The 22,704-nt window shown below is 48.8% G+C and overlaps 7 protein-coding genes and 2 non-coding genes across 9 annotated transcripts; 3 read left to right on the top strand and 6 right to left on the bottom strand.

Annotated features, from left to right (window-relative positions):
- Window positions 1–256: 256 nt before the first annotated feature.
- Window positions 257–1,646, top strand: ALT_6402 (E1 ubiquitin-activating protein AOS1; the record flags this gene model as incomplete). The annotated part of the gene is made up of 4 exons (XM_033563022.2): window positions 257–299; window positions 367–424; window positions 489–660; window positions 723–1,646. 4 exons carry the CDS (start codon window positions 257–259, stop codon window positions 1,644–1,646), a joined length of 1,197 nt encoding a protein of 398 aa, XP_033418913.2.
- Window positions 1,647–2,157: 511 nt separating this feature from the next.
- On the bottom strand, window positions 2,158–3,944 carry ALT_6401 (Ytp1 family protein; the record flags this gene model as incomplete). The annotated part of the gene is made up of 5 exons (XM_033563023.2): window positions 2,158–2,465; window positions 2,534–2,663; window positions 2,738–3,580; window positions 3,664–3,741; window positions 3,825–3,944. The coding sequence occupies 5 exons, from the start codon at window positions 3,942–3,944 to the stop codon at window positions 2,158–2,160; spliced, it is 1,479 nt and encodes a 492-aa protein (XP_033418914.2).
- A 513-nt stretch (window positions 3,945–4,457) lies between these two features.
- On the top strand, window positions 4,458–4,942 carry ALT_6400 (SWI5/SAE3 family protein; the record flags this gene model as incomplete). Its single annotated transcript, XM_033563024.1, has 3 exons — window positions 4,458–4,568; window positions 4,633–4,718; window positions 4,783–4,942. 3 exons carry the CDS (start codon window positions 4,458–4,460, stop codon window positions 4,940–4,942), a joined length of 357 nt encoding a protein of 118 aa, XP_033418915.1.
- A 431-nt stretch (window positions 4,943–5,373) lies between these two features.
- mdr1 (ABC multidrug transporter Mdr1) lies at window positions 5,374–9,570 on the bottom strand (the record flags this gene model as incomplete). Its single annotated transcript, XM_033563025.2, has 3 exons — window positions 5,374–5,731; window positions 5,794–9,098; window positions 9,181–9,570. The coding sequence occupies 3 exons, from the start codon at window positions 9,568–9,570 to the stop codon at window positions 5,374–5,376; spliced, it is 4,053 nt and encodes a 1,350-aa protein (XP_033418916.1).
- A 4,562-nt stretch (window positions 9,571–14,132) lies between these two features.
- On the bottom strand, window positions 14,133–14,855 carry skpA (SCF ubiquitin ligase subunit skpA; the record flags this gene model as incomplete). Its single annotated transcript, XM_033563026.1, has 4 exons — window positions 14,133–14,306; window positions 14,366–14,533; window positions 14,605–14,690; window positions 14,807–14,855. 4 exons carry the CDS (start codon window positions 14,853–14,855, stop codon window positions 14,133–14,135), a joined length of 477 nt encoding a protein of 158 aa, XP_033418917.1.
- A 1,216-nt stretch (window positions 14,856–16,071) lies between these two features.
- On the bottom strand, window positions 16,072–16,143 carry ALT_t116. Its single transcript has one exon. It is a non-coding gene; the product is annotated as a tRNA-Ala (tRNA).
- A 113-nt stretch (window positions 16,144–16,256) lies between these two features.
- ALT_t115 lies at window positions 16,257–16,360 on the bottom strand. The gene is made up of 2 exons: window positions 16,324–16,360; window positions 16,257–16,292 (listed from the first exon to the last, which is right to left on the bottom strand). It is a non-coding gene; the product is annotated as a tRNA-Ala (tRNA).
- A 618-nt stretch (window positions 16,361–16,978) lies between these two features.
- On the top strand, window positions 16,979–18,918 carry smp3 (glycosylphosphatidylinositol-alpha 1,2 mannosyltransferase smp3; the record flags this gene model as incomplete). Its single annotated transcript, XM_033563027.2, has 4 exons — window positions 16,979–17,087; window positions 17,271–17,653; window positions 17,710–17,837; window positions 17,895–18,918. The coding sequence occupies 4 exons, from the start codon at window positions 16,979–16,981 to the stop codon at window positions 18,916–18,918; spliced, it is 1,644 nt and encodes a 547-aa protein (XP_033418918.2).
- Window positions 18,919–19,811: 893 nt separating this feature from the next.
- Window positions 19,812–21,418, bottom strand: ALT_6396 (putative UV excision repair protein (RadW); the record flags this gene model as incomplete). The annotated part of the gene is made up of 7 exons (XM_089600068.1): window positions 19,812–19,931; window positions 19,991–20,449; window positions 20,512–20,859; window positions 20,946–21,007; window positions 21,140–21,212; window positions 21,274–21,321; window positions 21,401–21,418. The coding sequence occupies 7 exons, from the start codon at window positions 21,416–21,418 to the stop codon at window positions 19,812–19,814; spliced, it is 1,128 nt and encodes a 375-aa protein (XP_089455530.1).
- Window positions 21,419–22,704: the final 1,286 nt, after the last annotated feature.

Raw genomic sequence — 22,704 nt, 5'->3', positions numbered from 1 at the left:
GACTTCATTTATCAAGGACAGAAGATCGGCGCCATTCTGGCTGAACTCAGTCATATTGCACGCGACACATTGACCGTCACTTGCGCAATCTGTTACCTCAAGAACTGCTCTCTTCAGGCTCGACTTATTGAGCGCCGAGCGCAATTCTCTTACCGTCACAATCATTCTCAACAGAGACACCAGCTTAATTGGATTAGGAAAGCAGCTCTAGGAAATCATTCGCGTGCTGTAACCCTTCAAACGCTCACCAGCCAGCATGGCATCGTCTCTAGAAAACGCAAGCCAATCGATCAGTGCTGGTAGGTGCACATTTCCCAACGACAGAGAGCCCAGGGCTATATGTGTCTGACATGCTATGATCACCAGATGAGATTGCTCTCTATGATCGCCAAATCCGTCTTTGGGGGGTCAAGGCCCAAGAGAAGTGAGTATTCTGAATTCCCAGCCGTGCGCGTTTGGGGGCTGATTCTGAATGCTGTTCGTTTCAGGATTCGGTCCGCAAATATCCTTCTGATTACGTTCAAAGCATTGGCAAATGAAATCGCGAAGAACCTCGTTTTGGCAGGCATCGGTACTCTTACTATAGTCGATCATGAGACTGTTAAGGAAGAAGACCTTGGAGCTCAATTCTTCATATCCGAGGAGCATGTTGGTCAGAATGTATGCTGTCAATCGCGGGGAATTTCAAGTTGAGGTAACATAAGAGCTAATCATGAGGACAGCGCGCCCAAGCTGCGGCCCCGGCGATACATGCGATGAATCCTAGAGTTCAGCTTCGGATCGACACAGAAGATATCCAGACGAAGCAACCGGACTTTTTCGCGCAATTCGATGTTACCATCGCCACGGAGCTTGACTTCCCAACTTACTCCACAATCAATGCCGCATGCCGCATCTCCAACCGTCCATTCTATGCTGCCGGTTTGCACGGATTCTACGGCTTCGCATTCGCCGATCTGATTTCTCATGACTTCGTCATTGAACGTTCCAAATCGAATGTTTCGCCGTCAACTCAAGAGACGCCCACCAGAAGCATCATCAATATCACCACAAAGAAAGAAAATGACAAAATCATCGAGATGGTGACCAAGCGGGAAATCTACTCACCCCTCATCCTAGCAAACACATCACCTCTCCCTGAAGACTTGACCCGACTGCCGAGACGACGAAGACAGGTCACGCCACTTCTGACATGCCTTCGGGCATTGTGGGAGTTCCAGAAGCTTTCCGGAGGCAGATTGCCTACATTCTCCCGGCAAGATCTTGAACTGTTCACCAAGCTTGCTCGTGACCGTCACCAAGAACTGAAGCTTGACATCAGCACTTTGGACTCGGAATTCTTACGAAACTTTTTACAGAATCTCGGCAGCGAACTGAGCCCTGTGGCGGCGTTTGTGGGCGGTAGCCTCGCGCAGGACGTGATTAATGTCCTGAGCGCAAGAGAGCAGCCACTACAGAACCTCTTACTATTCGACGGCGACAAGTCCGTCGCGCCCATCTACCCTTTGCATCCTTTCTTCCCACCAGAGGTGGACAATGCTCTTTCTGCCGGGCCTCCTGTTGCGAATGCAATTCCCATCAACGGCGAACCGATCGCCGCTCCTCTACCCACTAATCTACCTACAAACCTACCTACAAATATTTAAAACCTCCCAATCGTCCTAGTTGCAAGTTGACCGGCGTGTCGGGATATCGCACGCACTCTTGAGGCTGCACCTCTGGTCTTCCTCTTACGCCCATGTGCCTCAATACTTTTATGACTTGTACGATAGGTTCCGAAAATGAACTGGCTAAACCATCTTAATATAGACCGCGTCGTCCTTTTGATACAGGCCGACATGAATAAAAAAAACATTGGTCTTCTCAATTATCCAATTAATGATTCTTGTAAAACAATTCCATCAATCCGGTATATATACAAGCCAAAACAAGTCGCCGAGAGAGTCAGGAAGTATCGAAAAGCAGGGCACCCAATCCACCAACGCCATTCCCAACAAGCACCAAGAATCTCAATCACGTCATAGTCATCAGAGCGAGATAGGTCCATTCTCTAGTTTGAAAAATATGAAGTACGGGCCTTTTGGTGTTTCTGGAACGCAGATTGTCTCATGCGAGCCCACATATAGATAAGTCATGAAAGAACAAGATTCCGGCGAATCAGGTCGACGACGTCTCCTTTCCAACCAAAGGGGCGCTCTCTTCGTCTTCCACTTTTCGGGGACCCATGGCGTGGTTTCGGTTACCCGGCACGTCCTCATCTTCTTCGTCGGAGATAAGACCCTGCAACTCAAATGCCTCGGCGTCATGGACCTGCTGAGTCTCGGACGCCGAGCGGGCGTGGCCGTTGATAAAAGTAGAGTCCTGAACTGGGTCTGTGGTGCTTGTTGAAGAGCGAGAATGGGCAGAGGGTTTGGCGGAGTTGGGCCATGCATGAACAGCGTAGATATGCAGAAGGATATTGACGACTACGTCGAGGTTAGAATATAAAACCAGCGGCCTAAAAAAAGGAAAAGGGGCAAGACAGTCCACTTACAGAGGAAGAGAATGAAGGCAATGCTGTACAGGATCAGAACATAAGACACGTGGGTGATTCCGGCATCGTGGAGCAGCTGCATTTGCTCCTCTGTTGCGCCCATGAACAGAAAGCCAGATGCGTACAGGAGCTGTGAAAACCAGTTAAAATCCCAAGTTACGTCCGAACACGTGGTTCAAGAAGACAGATGCAAGATGAACTTACGAAAGGAGGCAGATATTGGAAGCTGTTAGGGTCCGAGCCGTCGAGGCTCACGGTATTTTTGTCCTTCAGCACAAAGGCAATTTCAATGATTCTGGTAAAGCCAGCAGCCATCAATGTGTAGCCGAAAATGGAGTGGACCATGGTGCTGATCATCAAGGTCTGGGGATGAGCCGACATCGCATAACCGGTCAGCAGAATAACGATTGCGGGAATGAGATTCCGCTTGGGGCGGCCATTTCTCTTCCTGCTCATCCAAATACCCAAAAGACCGGCACACCACCAGACGATGCCCATAGTAGTATGCTGCAGATCATTGTGTACCCATGGTCCTCCCCAACGGTGCTCCGTAAAGGTGTTGACGCATCCCCAGGCCGCGATGACCAGGGAGTCGAAGAACTCTTGACTGCGGCCGGTGCGGCGCAGCCAGTACTGACCAACAAGCAGCAGGATAGTAAGCATGATACCATAGGCAATGAACGCACTGCCCATGATGAAATGCGCCAGACATTGTCCGAGATGATCACCCTGGCAGAAGCCATTCGCCGCGATACCTCCGAAGAGCATCTGTGTCCAGCTCACAATCGGCATCGCCTTGCCGAGAATGCCGTGCAGCACCACGAAGAACCGACGGATCCGACCATGGATTCCTTTGGAGAGATGTAGCTTGAGATAAAGACCGATAACGACTTGCACCACAAGCATAAGCATCAACAGGTTCGCGAACGAAGCATGCACGTTCTTTCCGAACTGACGGCCCTTGTGAGCGTGGCCTAGGAAGTATGCAACGACTGCGATAACCGTGCCGACGATCTGAAGAGGGACATGCCACCGCGAGCGAACAATCTAGGCAAAACAAGTCGTCAGTCCAAACGTCGGAGCAATCTTCTGCGACCGGTCATTATCGACGGCCAAGGCAATGAGCATACCCCAAGTACCATGCCCAGAGGGAAGATGATGCCAAAAGTAAATCCCATCAAGATCATATGAATCCATAATGTCGAGTCCTACACCGGAGGGCAATGTTAGTCCGTTTGCTCTTACGCCTCAGGGCAGAATAGTAGCAAAGTGCGAACGACACGACACTTACAATAGGATCTTTGGAGACGGCGGAACCCTCAGGGACACTCTCGTGGCCGCCATGAGCCGCGACGGAGGATGCCAGGAGAAGGGCAATAAGCACCCCTCGTAGGTCCAATATACCCATCATCTTCTTCACCAATCTCGAGAAGAGGTTGAGAGGGAGTTGAGGGAAGAAGGCAAAAAAGCGAGCAGAGTGTCGATGGACAAAGATGATGTACTCCGTCCTGGTGGAGCCCTCAACAGGTGCGGATAAGACGGGGACGATTACGAATGCCCGATTCGGGCTAGGGATTCGGAGTGCTCGGATTGGTCGGGGAGGGTCGTTTACTGTAGCTCTATATGTTCGACACCCTCGGGGATAGCCAGAGGAATGAATTGTTGATTAGAAAGTAATCTACCAGAATGGTGGCAGTATATATTGATACTGTTGTACTGTTTCAACATAGTGCGGATCTCGCTGTTCATTCTGTATAGCAAAGCCTCTACCGAACAAACAACAGCATCTCGTCTCCTCTCTGAAAACATCAACCACCGTGCAATAACTCTCTACTAGAGTCACACTGCATCAACAGATATCTTGTTTTGACTAACTACTCCCTGAAAAGCAACACTATCGTGAAAATCCTACCTTCCTCTTCCTATGGCCTCTCCAGGGAAGAACAGCCCCCTGCAGCAAACCACCGAGAACAGCGATATACTAGACCTCGCGCATCCAACTTCTGAACAGCAGATCCAGCGCGGCAGGAAGATCGTATGCACTTTTAATTGACAGTTTAGGAGCAGAACGAGTCCCAGCAGAAGCTGATAACAAACAGAAAGCACTACAGGCCTCCATCGCGGACCTCCACTCGCAAACCGCTCAACTTGAAGCTCAAATCGCAGAGATCAAAGCGAAGTTGAAGTACGTTCCCTTACTCATGTTGATTATGTCTAAAAAGTGAGACCTAATGCTGACATTTTTAAAGACATGATCCCTCAACTACGGTGAAACGCCATATTCGTCTGCTCCACGAGTACAATGAGATCAAGGACATCGGACAGGGTCTGATGGGTCTCATAGCTGACGCGCGTGGGATGCGACAGGTCGATGTGCAGAGGGAGTTTGAGGTGGGGGATCGAGATTGACACTTTTCTTGTCTCCTCACGCTGTACGATGGACATGATGTCTGGGATTCTGCTGGCAGATTTCCTCCGACAGGCTGTTTTGTGATGCATCTTGTTCTTCGTTTCCCTTACGTGAATATGCGTCAAATTAAAGAACATGATAGGTTTAAAATCCTGTTCGATTAGGAGAAGAGTGTCATATCGCCCACCCAAAAGTGATACACGGTCAACTCCAGTGATAGCTCTATAATAAGGCGCTTTAAGCAATGAAGATGAGGATTAGGTACAATGACGAGGATAATCAAGCTGGAAATTTTTACAGGGGAATCATAGACACATAAGCGGGGTGGTATATCCACAGTATTTCCAGCACCAAGATTGGCATGATTGAGCAGGGAGGAGGAAGATATTAAAAAAATTTGTACGGCATGAGAAGAAGGGAAACGGGATGATTAATGAGTCTTTCCGAGACTCTGCAGATTGACCAGCTCGTAATACCGACCCTTGTTTCGAATCAGCTCGTGGTGCGTTCCACTTTCGACGATCTTGCCTTGGTCGAATACGTAGATTATATCGGCCTTTTGAATGGTGCTCAGCCGATGGGCAACAGCAATCGTTGTCCGCCCGCGGGCAGCAGCATCCAGCGCAGCTTGTACGACTTTCTCTGATTCGGAGTCGAGAGCAGATGTGGCTTCGTCCAGAAGAAGGACCTTGGGGTCACGCAGCAGGGCACGAGCAATGGCAACACGCTGTTTTTGTCCACCAGACAACATGCCTCCCTTGCTGCCAACGACGGTGTCAAATCCCTCACTGTTGTACCATGTTAGCAGAACCGCCAGGCATTAAAGGAGTAGACGAGAAGGTAAACTTACGGAAGTGACATAACGAAATCATAGATGTTGGCATCTTTGCAGACCTTGATCAAAGTCTCCTCCGAGACGTCGTCCTTATCGACTCCGAGCAGGATATTTTCCTTGATGGTACCCTGATACAGAGTAGGTTCTTGGCTGACCAGGGCGAGAAAACTGCGGTATGAGTTGACATTGAGTTTGGTAATGTCCTTTCCGTCGACGAAGACCCCTCCAGCAAGTGTGTCATAAAATCGCTCGAGCAGAGCAATCGTAGTACTCTTACCGCACCCACTGGGTCCAACGAGCGCAATGTATTGTCCAGGCTTCACGCTCAGATTCAGTCCTCGAAGAACAGGCTGCTCCGGCCGCGTTGGGTACCTAAAGTGGACGTCCCGGAATTCGATTTCGCCTTCCATGGACTCCAACTTCTCGCCCTCATCCGACCAGATATCAATAGTCGGCTTGCTGTCGAAGAGTTTCTTGAATTGAGCTGCGGCATTCTTTGCCTTACCCATGTCTGGGGCAAAAGAGAAGACGGTTCCGGCTGATTGCGCACCAAAAAGAATCTCGGAAAAGCAGACGAAGAAGCGGAAGATGCTGTACTCATGATGGCCTAGAAGTGTACCACCATACCAGAAGCCTAAAGCGACGCAGAAGAACACCAATGCCTGCGACGAGGCATACAGCAGGGAGGATCTCAGCACTGAGATCAAACTCTTCCGTCCCTGATTTTGAAGCTGATCGTGATAAACGCTCCAGACATCTTGTTCGCGAGTGAGTGATGCTACGGTGCGGATCGCTGACGTGGCTTCGCAAGCATAGCTCGCAGACCCTTCGTAGGCAGACTTCGATCGTTGCTGGAATCGAGCAAGCATGTAGAATCTGAGGAAGCCGCATGCCAGCAGGATTGGAACGACAGAAATGCAAACCAGAGCCAGCTTCCATCCAATCGCCAACGCAATAATCATCGCCGCCCCAAGCGTAGTGCTAGTCATGATGATTGTGCCCAGAGTCACTCCGCTAACGCCCGACAGATGCTTCGTCTCCGTTGATAGGAAGGACGTCAAAGCACCGGTGCTGTTCTCTTCCCTGTCGAAAAATGAGATGTCTTGACGAAGGATCGATCTAAACGCTTGACTTCTAGCTCGGCGGATGAGTCTCTCCGAACAAATAGCAAATGCTGAACCGTTGATAGACAGGCTGATAAATTGAGCAATTCCAACCACAAAGAACATCAAGGACCAGAAGTTGGCATCATGCCTGAGTTTGTGAAACATTGACTCGGGTAAAGAAAGCGTGCTGATTGCCTTGGCGTACAGAAAAGCCTGGGTAGGTTGACCACCACCGGCAAGGAACGCGAAAGTCAAGCCAATGAGCATGTAACCAAGCTCGGGGCGGTTAAATGCACCGATGAATTTGATGAGGGTCCAGAGTGAGTACTTCTTGAGCTGCTCGGGGACTCTCTTGGATAGAACGGCACTCGAAACCGATTTTTGCGTTCCGGTTCGCTTCATCTCCAAGCGCGCCTTCTCATCTTCAGCATCGAGAGAATTCGAGCTGCTAACGGCAGTCTTGATGCGAGTAACCTCTTCTTGAGCAAAATCATCCGCGTCCATGCCCGCGTCGGCTTCCAGAGCTTCTGCTTCCTTCTCCTCGTTGATACGCTGCGCCTCCACAAGTTTATAGTAGGTGCCTTTGCGATCGACCAATTCGTCATGTGTTCCCTGTTCGGCAATCTTTCCGCCGACCATGGCAACAATGTTGTGGGCTGTTTTGATTGTTGACAAACGGTGAGCAATGACAATGGTGGTTCTACCTTCGGCAGCTTTATCAAGAGCGGCTTGGACGACGCCCTCAGACTTGGTATCCAAAGCCGACGTGGCTTCATCAAGCAACAGAATTTTGGGATCACTGACAATGGCACGAGCAATGGCAATACGTTGCTTCTGACCTCCCGAGAGTAAGAAACCACGCTGACCGACATTTGTCTCATAACCTTCTGGCAGAGCCATGATAAAATCATGAGCATTGGCCATTCTGGCCGCATTCTCGATGAGCTCTCTAATCTTTTCCTTCGACTCATGCTCAAATTTGGTGCCAATCAGGCCATGTTCGATGTTTCTAAAGATCGTGGTGCCGAAAAGGACAGGTTCCTGGCTGACAAGAGAGATCTGCTGTCGCAGCCAGCGGAGGTTGAGGGTTTGGATGTCATGGCCGTCCAGCAACACCTGGCCTCCTACAGGAAGGTAAAAGCGCTCCACCAAGCCGACAACAGTACTCTTTCCAGAGCCGGATGGACCCACCAATGCGGTAGTCTTTCCGGCGGGCATCAACAAAGAGACATCTTCCATGACAGTAACTTCGGGTCTTGAAGGGTAGATGTGTTTGACATTGCGGAATTCGATATTTCCTTCGAAATGGTCGAGTTTCTTCCCTTCGTCAGAATAGGGATCCAGGGGCGATCTGCGGTCGATCGTGCTGTAAATCTTTGCGGCCGCAGCAACACCGTTCGTAAAGGCCTGGCCATTGGGGGCAACGTTGCCCAAACTGAACGAACCGATCAGGATAGCCATCAGAACTGTCAGAACTTGGCCTACGTTGACTTCTTTGTCGACAAGGAAGCGAGACCCCATCCAGAAACCGAGACCATAGTTCGAAAACATGATACCAAACATAGCACCGACCATCATACCAAGGATGACTTGTTGCTTGATGCCCCATTTTTCAGCCTCAGCCAGGTGAACTTCATATTGCTTGGCAAGCTTATCTTGGGTGCCAAAAGCGGTAGCATTCCGAATGGAGCTGATGACTTCTTCCGCGACAGTTCCGCCAGCACCGTAACTTTCGAGTGATTTCTTGCTGTATTTCACAATGAACCGCGACCCACCACCCATAACCATAACCAGGGCGACGATAGTTGAGGTACAAATCAGAGCCAACTTCCAATACTTGACGTAGGCGACGATAAATGCGGTGACAAATGTGGCGAATGCGGTCAAGGTGAGACCAACTTTCTCAGAGATGGCGTCCTGGATCAGGTTGGTATCAGCAGTGATACGCGTGGTCACTTCACCGGCGCCCAACTTGTCGAAGTAAGCCATGTTCTGCCTCAGGATAGCCTCGAGATAGTTTTCACGAATCTTCTGCGTGAGATGTTCGCCAGTATAGATGAAACCCACGGTGCTGACGTAGACCGTGACAAATTCCGCGATACCGAGATACACAAAGTAAAGAACATTCTTAGTCAGTTCGTGATAGAAATCATGATAGGGCATGGTACCCAGAGAGATGCCTTGGAACGCTGAGGCCAGTGAACCGAAAAGAATCTAGTAGATCAAACGTCAGCCACAAAAGGTCTTTGATCTGACGATTGACAGATAAGCACATTGCCAGGCAGGTCATACATACCGTGAACAAGGGAAGAGCGGCACCAGCAGCGATAGCACAGATTGTGCTCACGACCATGATCAGGATGTCCGTTCTCGAGGCATAGCGATACAAAATGAAGAAAGAGACTTTCACAGACGGTGCCTCAAGCTGTCGCTTGAGTATCTCTTTCTCATGCTCCGGGAGATGGGCAAAGAGAGAATCATCACTCAAGTCGACAGCTTTCTCGTGATGATCCTTTTTCTTGCCATCTGGAGGCGCCATGGTCGTGTCTGATAGCGAATGATGGTCTCGGGGTTTTTCATTATCAGCACCGGAAGATGAAGTGGAACGTCCTTTCTCTAATGTCGCTACTTGCAAATCCTCGAGGGACTTCTCCCGAGAGGAGGCGCCGGTTTCAGGTGCAGACATGTTGCGGTTGAGGGTATGCCGAAACTGATTCTCTCAGATAAGATGTCACAGATTGAGGAATCCTCGCGCAATCCAGAATCGCACTACTCCATAAGTTGGGTGACTGGCAGATGATCTGGCTTCCGGAACTCGACACTAAAATATTCAGAGGTCGTCGAGTGAATCAAGGAGGATTATAGGAGAGAATAGTCTGAGATGCAGTCGTAATGGCCCCGTCAGTCCTCCCCCTCGTAGAAAGGACACTATGTCGTATGGTCTAAATTCCACCCTGGCCAGTGAATGGAGTAATCTTGAAGACGAGAGAAAAATTGAAGGGTTTAGAAAGATAACATGAAACCTCCTTTTGAGAGCTTCACTCGAGAGAACATGAATTTGGACAACATTTAAGCGTCAGCTCGTAGTATTAATAGTCCCCCATTCAACGGTCAACTAATAATAAGATAATATTAATGGTCGTAATATTACAATAAATAATAATAATACATTTTTGCTCCCAGACTCGCAGTCTTAAGGATGTCTTAGCCATGGACGGATGATCCGTACTCAGAGACCAGAGAGACCCTTTGCGTATCTTAGCGCAACCACCGTATCTTCGGAGGCCCGACATCCCGATACTTTTATGCACAGAGTTTAAGTTAACGGAGACCACGATCTTTGTTCCTCGCATACGCCGCACTGTGTTGCCTAGAGAACAACGTAGCCATGATTCGTGACCGAAAAGCATTTCGAGAAGCATCCGCTTCTATCTACTCCTTACCGTTGATTATTATGCTGAATCGAGGCGAAAAATTGTAGGTCATCTTGAACATGAAGACTATCTACACTACATTACCTGTTTTGTACCCCGACTTCATACCTATTTATACACATAGACGCAATAGCTTAGCATGCCTAATAGTGGACTGTCTAACCAAGTTTGGGAAATTCAATGGATCTGCCGCTCGCTTCTCTGACGACGCCTTCAACTGCGAGACTTCAACAATTCAAACAGATGGACCCGCTTCTCCTTTTTGCAGTCAAGTAGGCGGGTACTGTAGTCTGTTCCTGCTCCTGTCCCGCTTGTCACCTTAAGAAGACTTCTTGCATAGGGCCATAGGTTGTGACTCTTGACCAACCGGATGATAGTCGATCATCTGACTGTGACCTCATGTCCAACAAACTCACCTGTGTAGAACTTTCTAGTACGGATAAAGAAAAAGAAGCAACCTTCAATCAAGGAAATTTTTCGTCGCCGGAGATTTATTGTCTCCCTCCCCCCCATGTTGCGATGCTTGTGGTTCCAAGACTCCAAATTTCAATATCAAAAGCCCCTTCAGCAGCCAGGCCAATCAGAACGCAGATTTAGGATGAGCCCCTGGACCTGGTATTAAGGTAATATGATAGGTCTACGGAGTACTATGTTAGAGTGCGAAAATATCGTTCGCGTATTCCCGCTGTCCACTATGGAGTATGACGAGTTGCCTATACAGGTATAGCCTACTGGAGTGCTGAAGGCAGAAATCTGAATGGCTCCAATTTCAGTAAATAGAGGACCTGGGTCTCCAGAAGCCTGTAGGTAGAACTGCCGAACAGTCTTCTCGGACATCTAGGCACCATGGTAGCAGTACGTAGGTACGAAGTAGTCGTATCAAATTTCAAGATTGCGGGCTTGCGGCGGTCGGCAAGTATAATTCCCGAACCCCCGAAAACGTTGCCTGGGTTAAGCGATGTACCTTGACCCCTCTACGGAGGCGACATCGCAATGAGTAGCATTTGATTGGCGGATCTCGAAAAATGTGTCCTTAAGAGAAGTAAGCTACCTTTAGGTACTCCGTACGGAGTAAATAAGAGTATGTCGATTTCAACTTATGTTTGTCCGCTTTTTTCAGGCCTTCCACAGGCTGTTGACACAGACTTCGGGGTTCGAAATATCCGTAGCATCTTGACCTTGCTCAGTCCAGTGGATCATGATCGCCAATCACACTATTTGAGTACTCTCAAGACAAAGAGCGTTCAATTTTGCAAGGCCTACAGAGTACGGGGGACTTAAGATCAAATCTCGGGTTTTCCGTACTCCGTAGGTAGACCGCACAATATCCTCGTAATCCTGGAGCCTGAGGGTGCCCGACATCTACGATCTAGACTGAATGGTCATTTGTAGCCTCAAATCGTCCATCGTCCGTTGGAAGTTCTGAGTGGCTTGAATAATACCAAGTGAGATCCAACCATACGTGCTTGTTTGTCCGTGTTGTCTGGTCGATTTGAAAGAGTCACCACTCTTTGTAATTACTGCTCTGCTATTCCTTTGCTTATGTCAGAGCGCCACGTATGAATGGTAAGGCTTGGAGTCGTAAGCTCGTCCCGATCCCTGGAACTTCCTGGTCTGATGAGTCAAGTCAACTCATTAGTTATGTTGCCTAGATGGAGACTCGGGCGTGTCATGACTACATGCAAGCTTATGCAGAGGAATGTCGCTGCTCAAGCCCAAATGCAGCTAGGACCTTGTACTGCGTGATCTTGACCTTCTGGGTGTGTTTGTTCACAATCATAAAATAGGTTAGGTTTCTACATTTCGAGTTAATCTTGCTTTTTTGATTGAGGAGAGCGGTTGTTGTAGAAGTCATATCTAGATCTGCGGGATTTGAAAATCGGAGTTCGACGACCCGAAAAGAGACACTCAGGGTATATGCACAATTCAAGGTCATGGATGACCGTATTCGAAACTTCGTATCCAATAAAAGTCAAAGTGTTGTCGTCGCATTTCACCGCTGTCAGATGTGGTCGCTGGTCGTGAAAGTGAATTGATACGGAGCCGTAATACAAGTATGCCTCAGGCATAAATCACATGACCCACTCGAAGCGAACCGCTAAACCCTTGCCCACACAAAAAATAACCACTACGATCGGCCCTTTGAAGACGGTCGACAACCTCACTATCGCCAGTCCATACCCTCAGCTCGCCGTCGCGACAAGCCTTCAAGATGCCGGTTAGCAGTCCTCCCCTACAATTCCGAGTCGTTTGAAGATGCCGGGACTTTATTTGTCCTGCTCTCGCATCGATGAACCGAGATATTCGTCTTGTGATGTTGATATGAGAGGGTGACAGTTGGCTAACGTTGCTTTGTGTTGAATAGAGCCACAAGAGTTTCCGCACCAAGCAGAAGCTTGCCAAAGCTCAGAGACAGAACCGTCCTATTCCCCAGTGGATTCGTCTCAGGACCGGTAACACCATCAGGTAAATATTCTCTTTTTCCTCTACAATTCGGAGCCGTCGATCGTGTGCAATTGTGGTGGGAGACTCGCTTGAATCGGACTTCGATCACAACGACAACCTTGCCATTTCCTGCATCAACACGCGCACCAAGGACATCACGCGAATCGAATTGGGACCTTGCGCGGGTTACATGGACCACAAAAGGAAGGAATGAATTAGCTGACGGGTACTCTTCTCATCCAGATACAACGCCAAGCGGAGACACTGGCGCAAGACCCGTCTCGGTATCTAAACTCGAGACAAATCCTTTTTCTTTTCCGACCGAGATGTCCGTCCCCAGTTGTTTCGTCCAATTGTGATACCGCAGATTTTGCTCGCGATGATTACTGTGCGTCCGGACCTCGCGCCGCTCTTACAATGTTTTTACCTCTCGGTTTCTGTTCGGAACAAAAACAATCTGAATGAATGACAAGTCGGTTCATCTTGGAACACGTGCTTTTCCTTTTAGTCTAGCCCGGCCACTCCGATGCGAATGGTGCAACTCATACTCTCTGGATCTTAAGGCGAAATGCAAACTGTTGCAAGGTGCGGGTCGAACGGCCTCCATAAATGCGAAAGGTGTCGGGCTCTGGACATCTGCAAATATGTACACGAGCTAAACAAGAATAAAAGAAAAGTCATGATGGGTAATGATCGTTGAACGAGGCATGTGCATGGGCGATATCACTCAATTAAGGAATGACCACTTGTTACTACGTAGACGGGAGGAAACGAAAGGAATGGATGAGACGTGCTCCTGCAACCGCATCCACATTAATCCTTTGTTGATGAGTACTTCCAGAGTTTTGTCAACGCTTATGTATACAATGCACCCTTGGCAATTTTGCCGGAGGCAGCTCGGGCCTGTAGATCTACTCCTTACCGTAAGTGGCAGCTCTACTTGCCCTCTGCACTCATCAACAAAATAGGCAGGGACCGAAGAAAGATTCACGTCCCAGGTCATGGTTGACCGTCAAATTTTTGAGCAATTTGAAATATGAATAGCTAGCGAGCCAACACAATCGTTGAGTGGTATAAGAGCAGAACCCTCGCCCATATATTCGAAAGAAGCGGAAACGAACCCGGGCTGACAAGCCCCGAAGATAACAGCCAGTGAAGAAGCAAACAACCGCTAGAAAGTTATGGAAGCCGAACGCCGTAGACTGAATTTATCTTTAGACCGATAAAACTCATTGCGTGACGAGGTGGCTGCCGCTCGACCGCCAGAGAAAGAGTCCGAGATTTTGTGACGTTAAAACAGGTACGCATTTAGCGACTAAGATCAGCCTTGTTAGCAATGGGTCTATTCGAACAAGTAGAGATGTGAAGCTTACTCCTCGGCCCACTCGTTCTCACGGCGGATTTGATCCTCCTCCTCGGGAGTGAAATCGTTCTGAATGTTGAAGGTCTTGCGAATCTCTTCGGGGGACTTGCCCTTGATCATGTTCGCAACAGTCTTGCAGCCGACATCCAAGAGAGCTTTGATATCGAGGTAGTTGGCAGCCTATAAGGTTCGCATCTTAGTCCATTTTCTGCAAGAAGGGTAAGCAATCTGGTACATACCAAGATGATTTCAAACAACATCTCCTGGTCGACCTGCATGAACTTCTGATCCCACTCATCGATATCGGTAGTCTTGCGGCGAGAGTCATCGTCATCACCGGTGCTGGGAGGGTCGTTCTTGTGATGAGTGCACCATTCAATGACCTTCTTCAGCACCACCTCGTTGACCTGCAAAGAAAGATAGAGTTAGAATGGAAAGAGCCACTCACTAAGGGGAAAGGCGTGCAAATCAAGCTCACATTTGGAATAGGAATAGCCTCGTCCGATTCGCCCAAATCCTCCAGCATGTTCTTGATAAGGATCGATCGTTCGGCAACATCGCGATCTAGAGAGAGGCAGACATGATCAGTATAGAATCGAAAGTGAAATAAAAGTGAAGATGGAGTGCATTCATCTCCCGAGAACCGGACACGAAGGCCATATAAGGATGAGACAACTTACCGACCGTGATGTCAACGCCATCAGAGCTTGTGAGAGTAACAGTGGTCATTTTGACAATCTTTGTAGTATCGATATCGTGATCTGATTCTGCAGCAGGCGTTAATAACAATTTCAAATGAGAAGTCTGGAAGCTCTCGCTCAGCAGATGTTGCGAGGGGCGCAAGGCGGGGGTCTCTGACAATGATTCTGCGTTTTGGTCAGTGGAAAGCTGGAGATATTTGAGCAGTTGTAGGATTTCAGGGAACAAGGCGAACCTGGTGTTGTTGAATGTTGATAGCACTTCCCGTATGTAGCGATGTAGCAGGGAAGAATGGAGATTAAATAAAGAAGCTGGAGTCGACAAGTGAGAAGAGGTTGGTTCTTGCGGCGGCTCTTCGTATTAGTGAATCTTCCGCTGGGGAAAGGGCCGCGAGCAGTGACTAAACCACTAATCCTAACTTCGCCCCCACTAGATACTAGGTACCCTTGATGGAGCATGGGTTGGCAGCCTAATGTCTTTGTGTCGGTATTATTCTACAAAGTCTGCCTAGTCGATACCCTAGTACTCGTCAAGATGATGTCTGTGATATCCATGCCCAGAGACAGAATGACCTTGGTCCTCTTGTAGTCATTCAAAGTTTCAACGACAAATGCTCATAGATCTTGATACTCGAAACAGCAAGTACAAATAGCAAGAACAAGAACAGAACTGGTCACATTTAGAGACGACAGTCCTCGGCTAAGACTCTCCATGGTATCAGTTATCATTCACCTCCAATGAAAAAAGGGGAAGTCTTTGTGGGTTAGGATTCAAAGAGACTTGAGTTCTTGACCTTGACAAAGATGCTCAGAAGTCGAAAGAACACACACACACACACACACACACACACACACACACACACACACACACACACACACACACACACACAGTTTTGATGGGCTTTTACCTACAAGAAAGAAAGCAACGGGAAATTCCTTCAAGGGTCTCAGTTGCAAAGTGCTATCTCCACTGCCAGGCCTCACTGACTTCTTGATCAATCGTCAAGTACCGATTGCAGCCAACTATTACGGCGAGTGAACTCAGATATTTCACATCCAGAAAAAAGCTTGAGGTCTGAGGGCTGTATTATACTTCCCGCTACACCTGGTCCGTTAGCTGCAGATTTGCTGTATCAAGAAAGAAAATAGAAAAACGCAGCAACTGCGTCGAATCTACTGCAGCTAGGACAAAGGACAAAAGCTTTGAACTGTATAACTTCGTCAGGTCAAATGACAAAACAAAGATCTGGACTCGCGGGGAATCGAACCCCGGACCACCTGCTTGCAAGGCAGGTATTATACCACTAAACCACAAGCCCAATTTGATGTCATGTGACTTGTGTTTGACTACCAGAGACAAACAATCTAGATGATGCAAACCGGACGAAAAAGATAAGTAAAAATAAGACGAAGGCAAAAAGCAGACAAAAAATGGACTCACGGGGGATTGAACCCCGGACCTCTCGCATATCTAGTCCGAAGACCTGCACCTTTATCAATGCAAAGCGAGCGCTACTACCACTGAGCTACAAGCCCATTTGTGTTTAATCTTTTTTATTTTTGTTTTAGATGAATTTGAGCCGCAAGGCTAACAATTTTCATACTTCATGTTGTCATCTCACTCAAGTTTCCCTGATCTCGGTCCAACTGACCGATAGGAAGATATTCAAAAGAAACAAAGGAGCAAACGGCGTGCAGTACAATCATGAGCCCTTTGTCTAGTACTCTACTCCGTGTCAGTATCCTGGCAATATGTAGATACCTGTAAGGAAATAGTCACAAGCTTTTCTTTTCCAGTACCAATGATATCATCACCCGACCAGACGCGTCTCCGTGCTCTTATCGAGTGGGAAAAAGAAAAACATCAGAGAGTGGTAGCACCACGTAGACTAAGCTCTTTTATTGGTTTACTTGTCCTCTGATCTGACAGATTTTATTGCGACTGTCTGATCAGCAACCCAACCCATCCCCCTTTATCATTATTCTCAGTAACTGTCCGCTTTCCGTCTTTCAGATACGAGGCCTTATCGGATGCTCCGGATCTGTTTTTCTGTCCTCAAGCTCCTGATGCAGCAGCATGTAACTGTTATTTCGGTCGGATCATTCTTATCTCTTCTTCATCCCGGCGTACCGTGCGTTTTTGACATCTGAGTCATGTGGAGACGGACATACTTGCTGCTATTATTCGTTCGAGTCTACTTTGCGCTCTCGCCCAGTTATCTCCATCCAGATGAGAACTTCCAAGGCCCCGAGGTCTTCGCGGGTATGTCGTTCTCCCAAATTCCTCAAGTTGTGTATATGTGGCGCTGCGGTTATTACAACAACGCGATCGCAATGCTGGTCTGCTCGTTCCCCCATTGCGAGCTTTAACGGTCTCGCCATCGCGCAACTCGTTCCCTCTTTAAGAGTCGGCGCTTCGCAATCAGCAAACTGACGGGACACTTAGGTCGCACACTCTCGTACACGTCCAAATTACCGTGGGAGTTCACCTCTGAGAATCCTATTCGCAGCGTCTTTCCACTATGGCCGGTTTACAGCTTGCCGATGGGCCTTTTGAAATGGTTTTACGGGGAGCTGGAGATAGGGAATCCCTCTCCGGAGGTGGCTTACTACTTTTTGAGAGCGGTCATGTTCCTTTTAAGTTTCGTTTTGGAGGACTGGGCCATCTACGAGCTGGTCCCTCTTCCTCGACATCGCCGGGCTGCTGTGGTGCTGGTTGCATCCTCGTATGTCACCTGGACATATCAGACGCACACCTTCTCCAACTCGCTTGAGACTTTATTGGTCACCTGGGGTCTGGTGCTGATTCGTCGCATCGTTGGACAAAAGGTTTGAAACATCGAAGAAGATTGTCATGAACCTCCTGAGCTAATGGCTGCATATAGCGACGCTCATCCGCCTTTTCTTGTGTCGTGCTCGCATTGATCGCTGTCGCTGGTGTTTTCAATCGGATCACCTTTCCAGCCTTTCTTCTGATTCCAGGGCTTCAATTACTGCCACATTTCTGGCGCCGGTAAGTCTCATTATCCGAGGTTGGCAGGCTGTCGGATCTACTAATGCTGAGGAGCAGACCGACCTCATTGTTTGTCTTCGTCGTCTGTGGCCTGTTCTTCTCTTGCATTGCTATAATCGTCGATACTAGGTTTTATCGCCCGTCTGCATCAGTACTCGACGCCCTCCGCTCGCCTATAATCACACCTATCAATAATTTACTCTATAATACGAAAACTTCGAACCTGGCTCTTCATGGACTCCATCCAAACTACCAACATTTTCTAGTCAACTTGCCGCAGCTTCTCGGACCCGCATTTCTGGCAATGGTCCTGTCCTTATGGAACCGTCCAGCAATTCCTTCTTGGCTGAAGACAACACAGGCCGTTTCCGCTCTGTCAGGTACCGCAATGCTCTCGATCTTCCCGCATCAAGAGCCCCGTTTTCTCATTCCCTGTGTGCCACTCCTCCTTAGCTGCTTCCGCCTGCGCAAATCACGTCTGTTCCTTGTAGCCTGGATCTTTTTCAATGCTGCTTTGGGCTTTTTGATGGGCGTCTACCACCAGGGTGGCGTCGTGCCCGTGCAACTGGCCATCCCCACCATAATTTCGGCAAACACTGTGAAGTCGAATCCCTCGTTGGAGAATCAGCCCAGAGTATCCGCGACAGTATTATGGTGGAAAACGTACTCTCCCCCATCGTGGCTACTGGGAAACAATACCAGCTTCCCGCTGAATATTGATACGCGCGATATGATGGGCATTCCTGGAGCAGAGATGGCCCAGGAACTCGAGAAGTTGGTACCGCCATGTGGCTCTCATAGCGGGACTCACACGGACGATGGCAACGCCGGATCCGGGAAAGCTGATCGAACGAACTTCGTGTTCGTCGTCGCCCCAAGATCTGCTACATACCTCGACCGATACACAACAGCGCCAGCAGGCTCATCCGGTCTGGAACTACAGGAGCTCTATTCCTACCCAAAACACATCAACCTGGATGATCTCGATGTCGGTAGCGACGGACTGCTCGCGACTTTAAAACGCGTCTTTGGCAGACGTGGACTGAATGTTTGGTTTGTCCGAAGGGCGGGCTGCGATTGACCCCTCACCCGCTACACTATTTGCTCTCTGATTCCCATTTCTCTTCGTCCTTGGCTCAGTTGAGCATTTGAACGTCTATAAACAAGCATAATATGTGCTCCTGCGGCCTGTTCCATTCCCCTTTTACAGCGGGTCAGTCGACGCACGCATTCTACTCGACATCCTTTCCTTCAGGGATGAGACTTTTCGGATACCCCTTTCCCAGCGTCAAATATACCCGTACAAAATATGTCCCTCGTACTTCGTTTATACCCCTCATCGCAATATCCCATAATCATAATTCATGGCTAGTCAAATGAACGGGACGACAGATCGAACGGTCAAAGCAAAGAGAGCCACTACTTGTTTCTTGGCATGTTCACAATTGATAACCCTCGCTTGCGTCAGATCTTCAACAGGTCGTCGCAAGATCTACAGTCAAATGTACTTGGTGACCACTCCTATCTGCAAAGGACATCTTTTGCTTACGTCTTCATCCCTACGTTTCTGTAGAATCGGGCGATTTGGGTCCGGTTGCCAAACCTCGTCATGGCGGTGGAATAGAGGCGAGAGAAGAAATAGAATACATGTCAAGATGACCCAGTGCGTCTCATTGATAGGTACATGACCCACGCGTCACGTAAGAAGAGGTAGATATCATACGTTGAAACATCGAGTTCCCAATTTCATTCACTAGGGCAGCTGTTTCGACATAGAAAGAACACACGCAAGTGAGGTGACAGGGAAATGATAAAAGAAAGCTTGCACAAAGCCCGATTCAAACAAAATCGGTTTCGTACAAGAGTCAAAAGACGTTCATGCTAAATTCGTCAGGAGAAGAGAATCAACTCGAGTAGATTGACAGGCAATCGGTAGACGAGGAGCCTCAAACAAAAGCACAGAAAAGCAGTTCATCACATGTCGTCAGGATCATCAGGGTTCTCAAAGAGATAATTGGCTGCGAGCTCTTCGTTCTTGTCACAGGCAAAGTAGGCCTGGATGACCAGGTCGCGAGAGAAACCAAGTCGGCAGAGCTGGCAACCAGTTAGCATGAATTATAATAGTAGCAGTATCAGTATGAAGAGGTACGTACGCGTTCAATGGCGTCTCTCTCCTCCTCTGTAACGCTGATTGCGTGGGTACCTGGAGGCAGCGCGCCATCATCCTCTTCACTCAAGAGCTGGAGAAACTGCTCCTCATTCTGACCGATGAGCTGTGCAATCTGAGGGTTACCAGCTGCGACTTGCTGAAGGATGGGTTCCAGCATCTGTGGCTGTTGCTGGACCAACTGGCGGAGCTGCTGAAAGTGAGGGTTATTCCGCAAAAAGTCGAGATTGGGCAGTCCTTCCCCAGCTCCGGCAGCACCCGCACGAGCTCCACGACCAGTGCCCTCTCCAGTGCCGGCCTGAGCAGCGGCTTCAAACAAATTCACTGGCTCATCACCACCAGTCGACGAGGGAGCACTCTCTCTGGAAGGAGCGGACGGGGCAGGCGGTGCGGCGGCTGCGGCAGCCTGTTGCGGCTGCTCCTGTTGGATGTTGTCCGGGATTCCCTATATAGGGAATTAGCATTAGTCATGCGAAGCGCACGTGAGTACAGCAGGTGACAGCTCACATTCAATAGATACTCAATAGCACGATCAGGGTTGAAGAAAGCCGCTCTCATGGCACGGTTGATATCGCTTCTGGGGAAGCCCATGCTCTCCATTTGACTGATGACAGCCTCACTCTGGGAGCCACTCAGCAATGCGGATGGGTCATTGAACGCAGCAGATGCATCGGCAGGTGCCTGAGCCGGAGCGACGGGTGAGGGGGTCGCAGGTACAGCCGGAGCAGAAGAGGCAGCAGAAGGGGCTAGAGCAGACGGGGCAGGAGCAGACGGGGCAGCAGGCGTGGAGGCAGCAGCTCTCGAAGGTGTCGAAGGTGCCTGTGAAGGTGTAGCGGCAGACGAGGGAGCCTTGGGCTACAGAAGATGGTATGGTCAGATGCAGTGCTCAGAAGTCGTTTCAGTAGCAAGACCAGCGTCATTACCTTCGATACCATGCATACTATGAAGCCCTTCTCCTCAATGTTGTATGTCTCGATGGTCTTGTCATCTTGGAGAATTTTCCCTGCGAGTTATCCAGCGAAGCGTCAGCCAAATCAGCTAAGAAAAAGCAGCAAAGGAGACAAGAAAAAGGCTGTGCCATTCCAGCAGGTACTTGAGAAATGATAAAACCCAGGGCGATCATTGTCAGACTAACCGGAGTAGATGAGCTTGAGCTGAGGTACCTCCCATCCTTTCTCCTTGGAGATTTTTTCCTTTACTTGTCCGACCTAGGAAAGATTCCGGTCAGCCCCGCACCGGCAGAACACTCGCGCAGGGACAAAAGCTCACCGTCTCCGAGGGCTCTGCATCAATTACGAATTTCTGCTGTTTGAGATCCTATTGGTAAGAGACCGCGGTCAGTATTTGATGGCCCAATATATATCAAGAGGCAGGAGTTGGTTGATGCAGAAGGTACCTTGAATGTGAGCTTCATCTTGCGCCACCGAAGGAGAGGAGATGGCTACGAGAGGTGGGGAGGAGTTTAAAGTAGCTGGAAATAGAGGGGTACGGGGGTCGTAGAATATCAGGTATCCGTAGCAGTGGCTGTAAGGTAGTTGAGTGGGATATTGAGATAGCTAACGAAGCAAAATCAGAGGACGTAGAAGAGAAGAGAAGCTGGATTCGTGAAGTGGGAAAGATTGATGACCATAATCATGACGCCCAAGAAGAATGGAAAGGGAAGAGGTGGGAGAGCTGGGGGCGGTCACGGCTTCATGCGCCACCTTCACTCGCTGTCCAGCCACAGTTTGTGTCAGTGCTCCAGCCACAATGATTAGTCATTTCCGTGTCCTGTCTTGGCGGCCCGGGTCCATGAACACCTGCTCCCAAGGCCGTACAGTAGTATACTTTTTATCACTCAATGGATGTCTTTGCCTCAGTAAAAGTCAGTTAGATCCCTAGCAATCAGACAGTGAGGTTACAGAAAGATATCCGCTGATTCTGGGTCTCCGGGTTGTTCTATCAGGATATGGTTTACTCCAATGCAATAATGCTCTCTACCACGATATATATATATCGGAAGTGGATGGTTGTAGTATAGGTATCACGTTGCATATGTTCTCCTGGGCTCAACTACTACACACTGTCACTAAACAGACACAAACCTACAATCAAAGCTCGTGGGACATATACATGCTCAACTGACTACTCCTGTCATGTAGTAACTGGCAGAGATATCGGATGTCTCGGGGTCAGGTCGGAGCAGGAGCAAGCAGATGCAGTACATGTGAATCGAAAGCAAAAGATATGGTTGCAGCACGGTTTGTTGAGCCCAAGGGGATCTACTAATGGAGGCTGCAAAGAGAGCTGCAAGCAGAAGCAATTCAATAATAGAAAAGACTAGCCGACCGACCTGAAGGATATATAGCGAAGATACGGAGTACTCCGTAACCAATGCGGCAATACCCATCCACCTCCTACCTTCCACTCTATACAGAAGTACCATTGCAAATAAGGCCATTCTTCCTCCAACACTAACGAACTACTCTGTAGATGTATCAAGCTTCGTAGAATCCCCAATAGATCTAGTCTGTGGGCAGCAGGTTATGCGAAAAAGGTCAAACCACTGGTGGTTGGATGTATCGCATAGATCTATCACATAGTTCAGCGCTGGAGAGAGGAGCCCACAAGCCAGAGACCGAGGAGGCTGTGATCCTATCTTCTGGGACTAGCTAAAAAATAGTGCGAAGCCACTTCATATTTACGCCAGTCCTGAGTGTG

The sequence above is a fragment of the Aspergillus lentulus genome, assembly GCF_001445615.1.
Source record: "Aspergillus lentulus DNA, contig: Alt12, strain: IFM 54703, whole genome shotgun sequence".
Taxonomy (NCBI): Eukaryota; Fungi; Ascomycota; class Eurotiomycetes; order Eurotiales; family Aspergillaceae; genus Aspergillus; species Aspergillus lentulus.
Note: the sequence above shows the minus strand (reverse complement) of the source record. Positions and strands in the feature narration are given on the sequence as shown.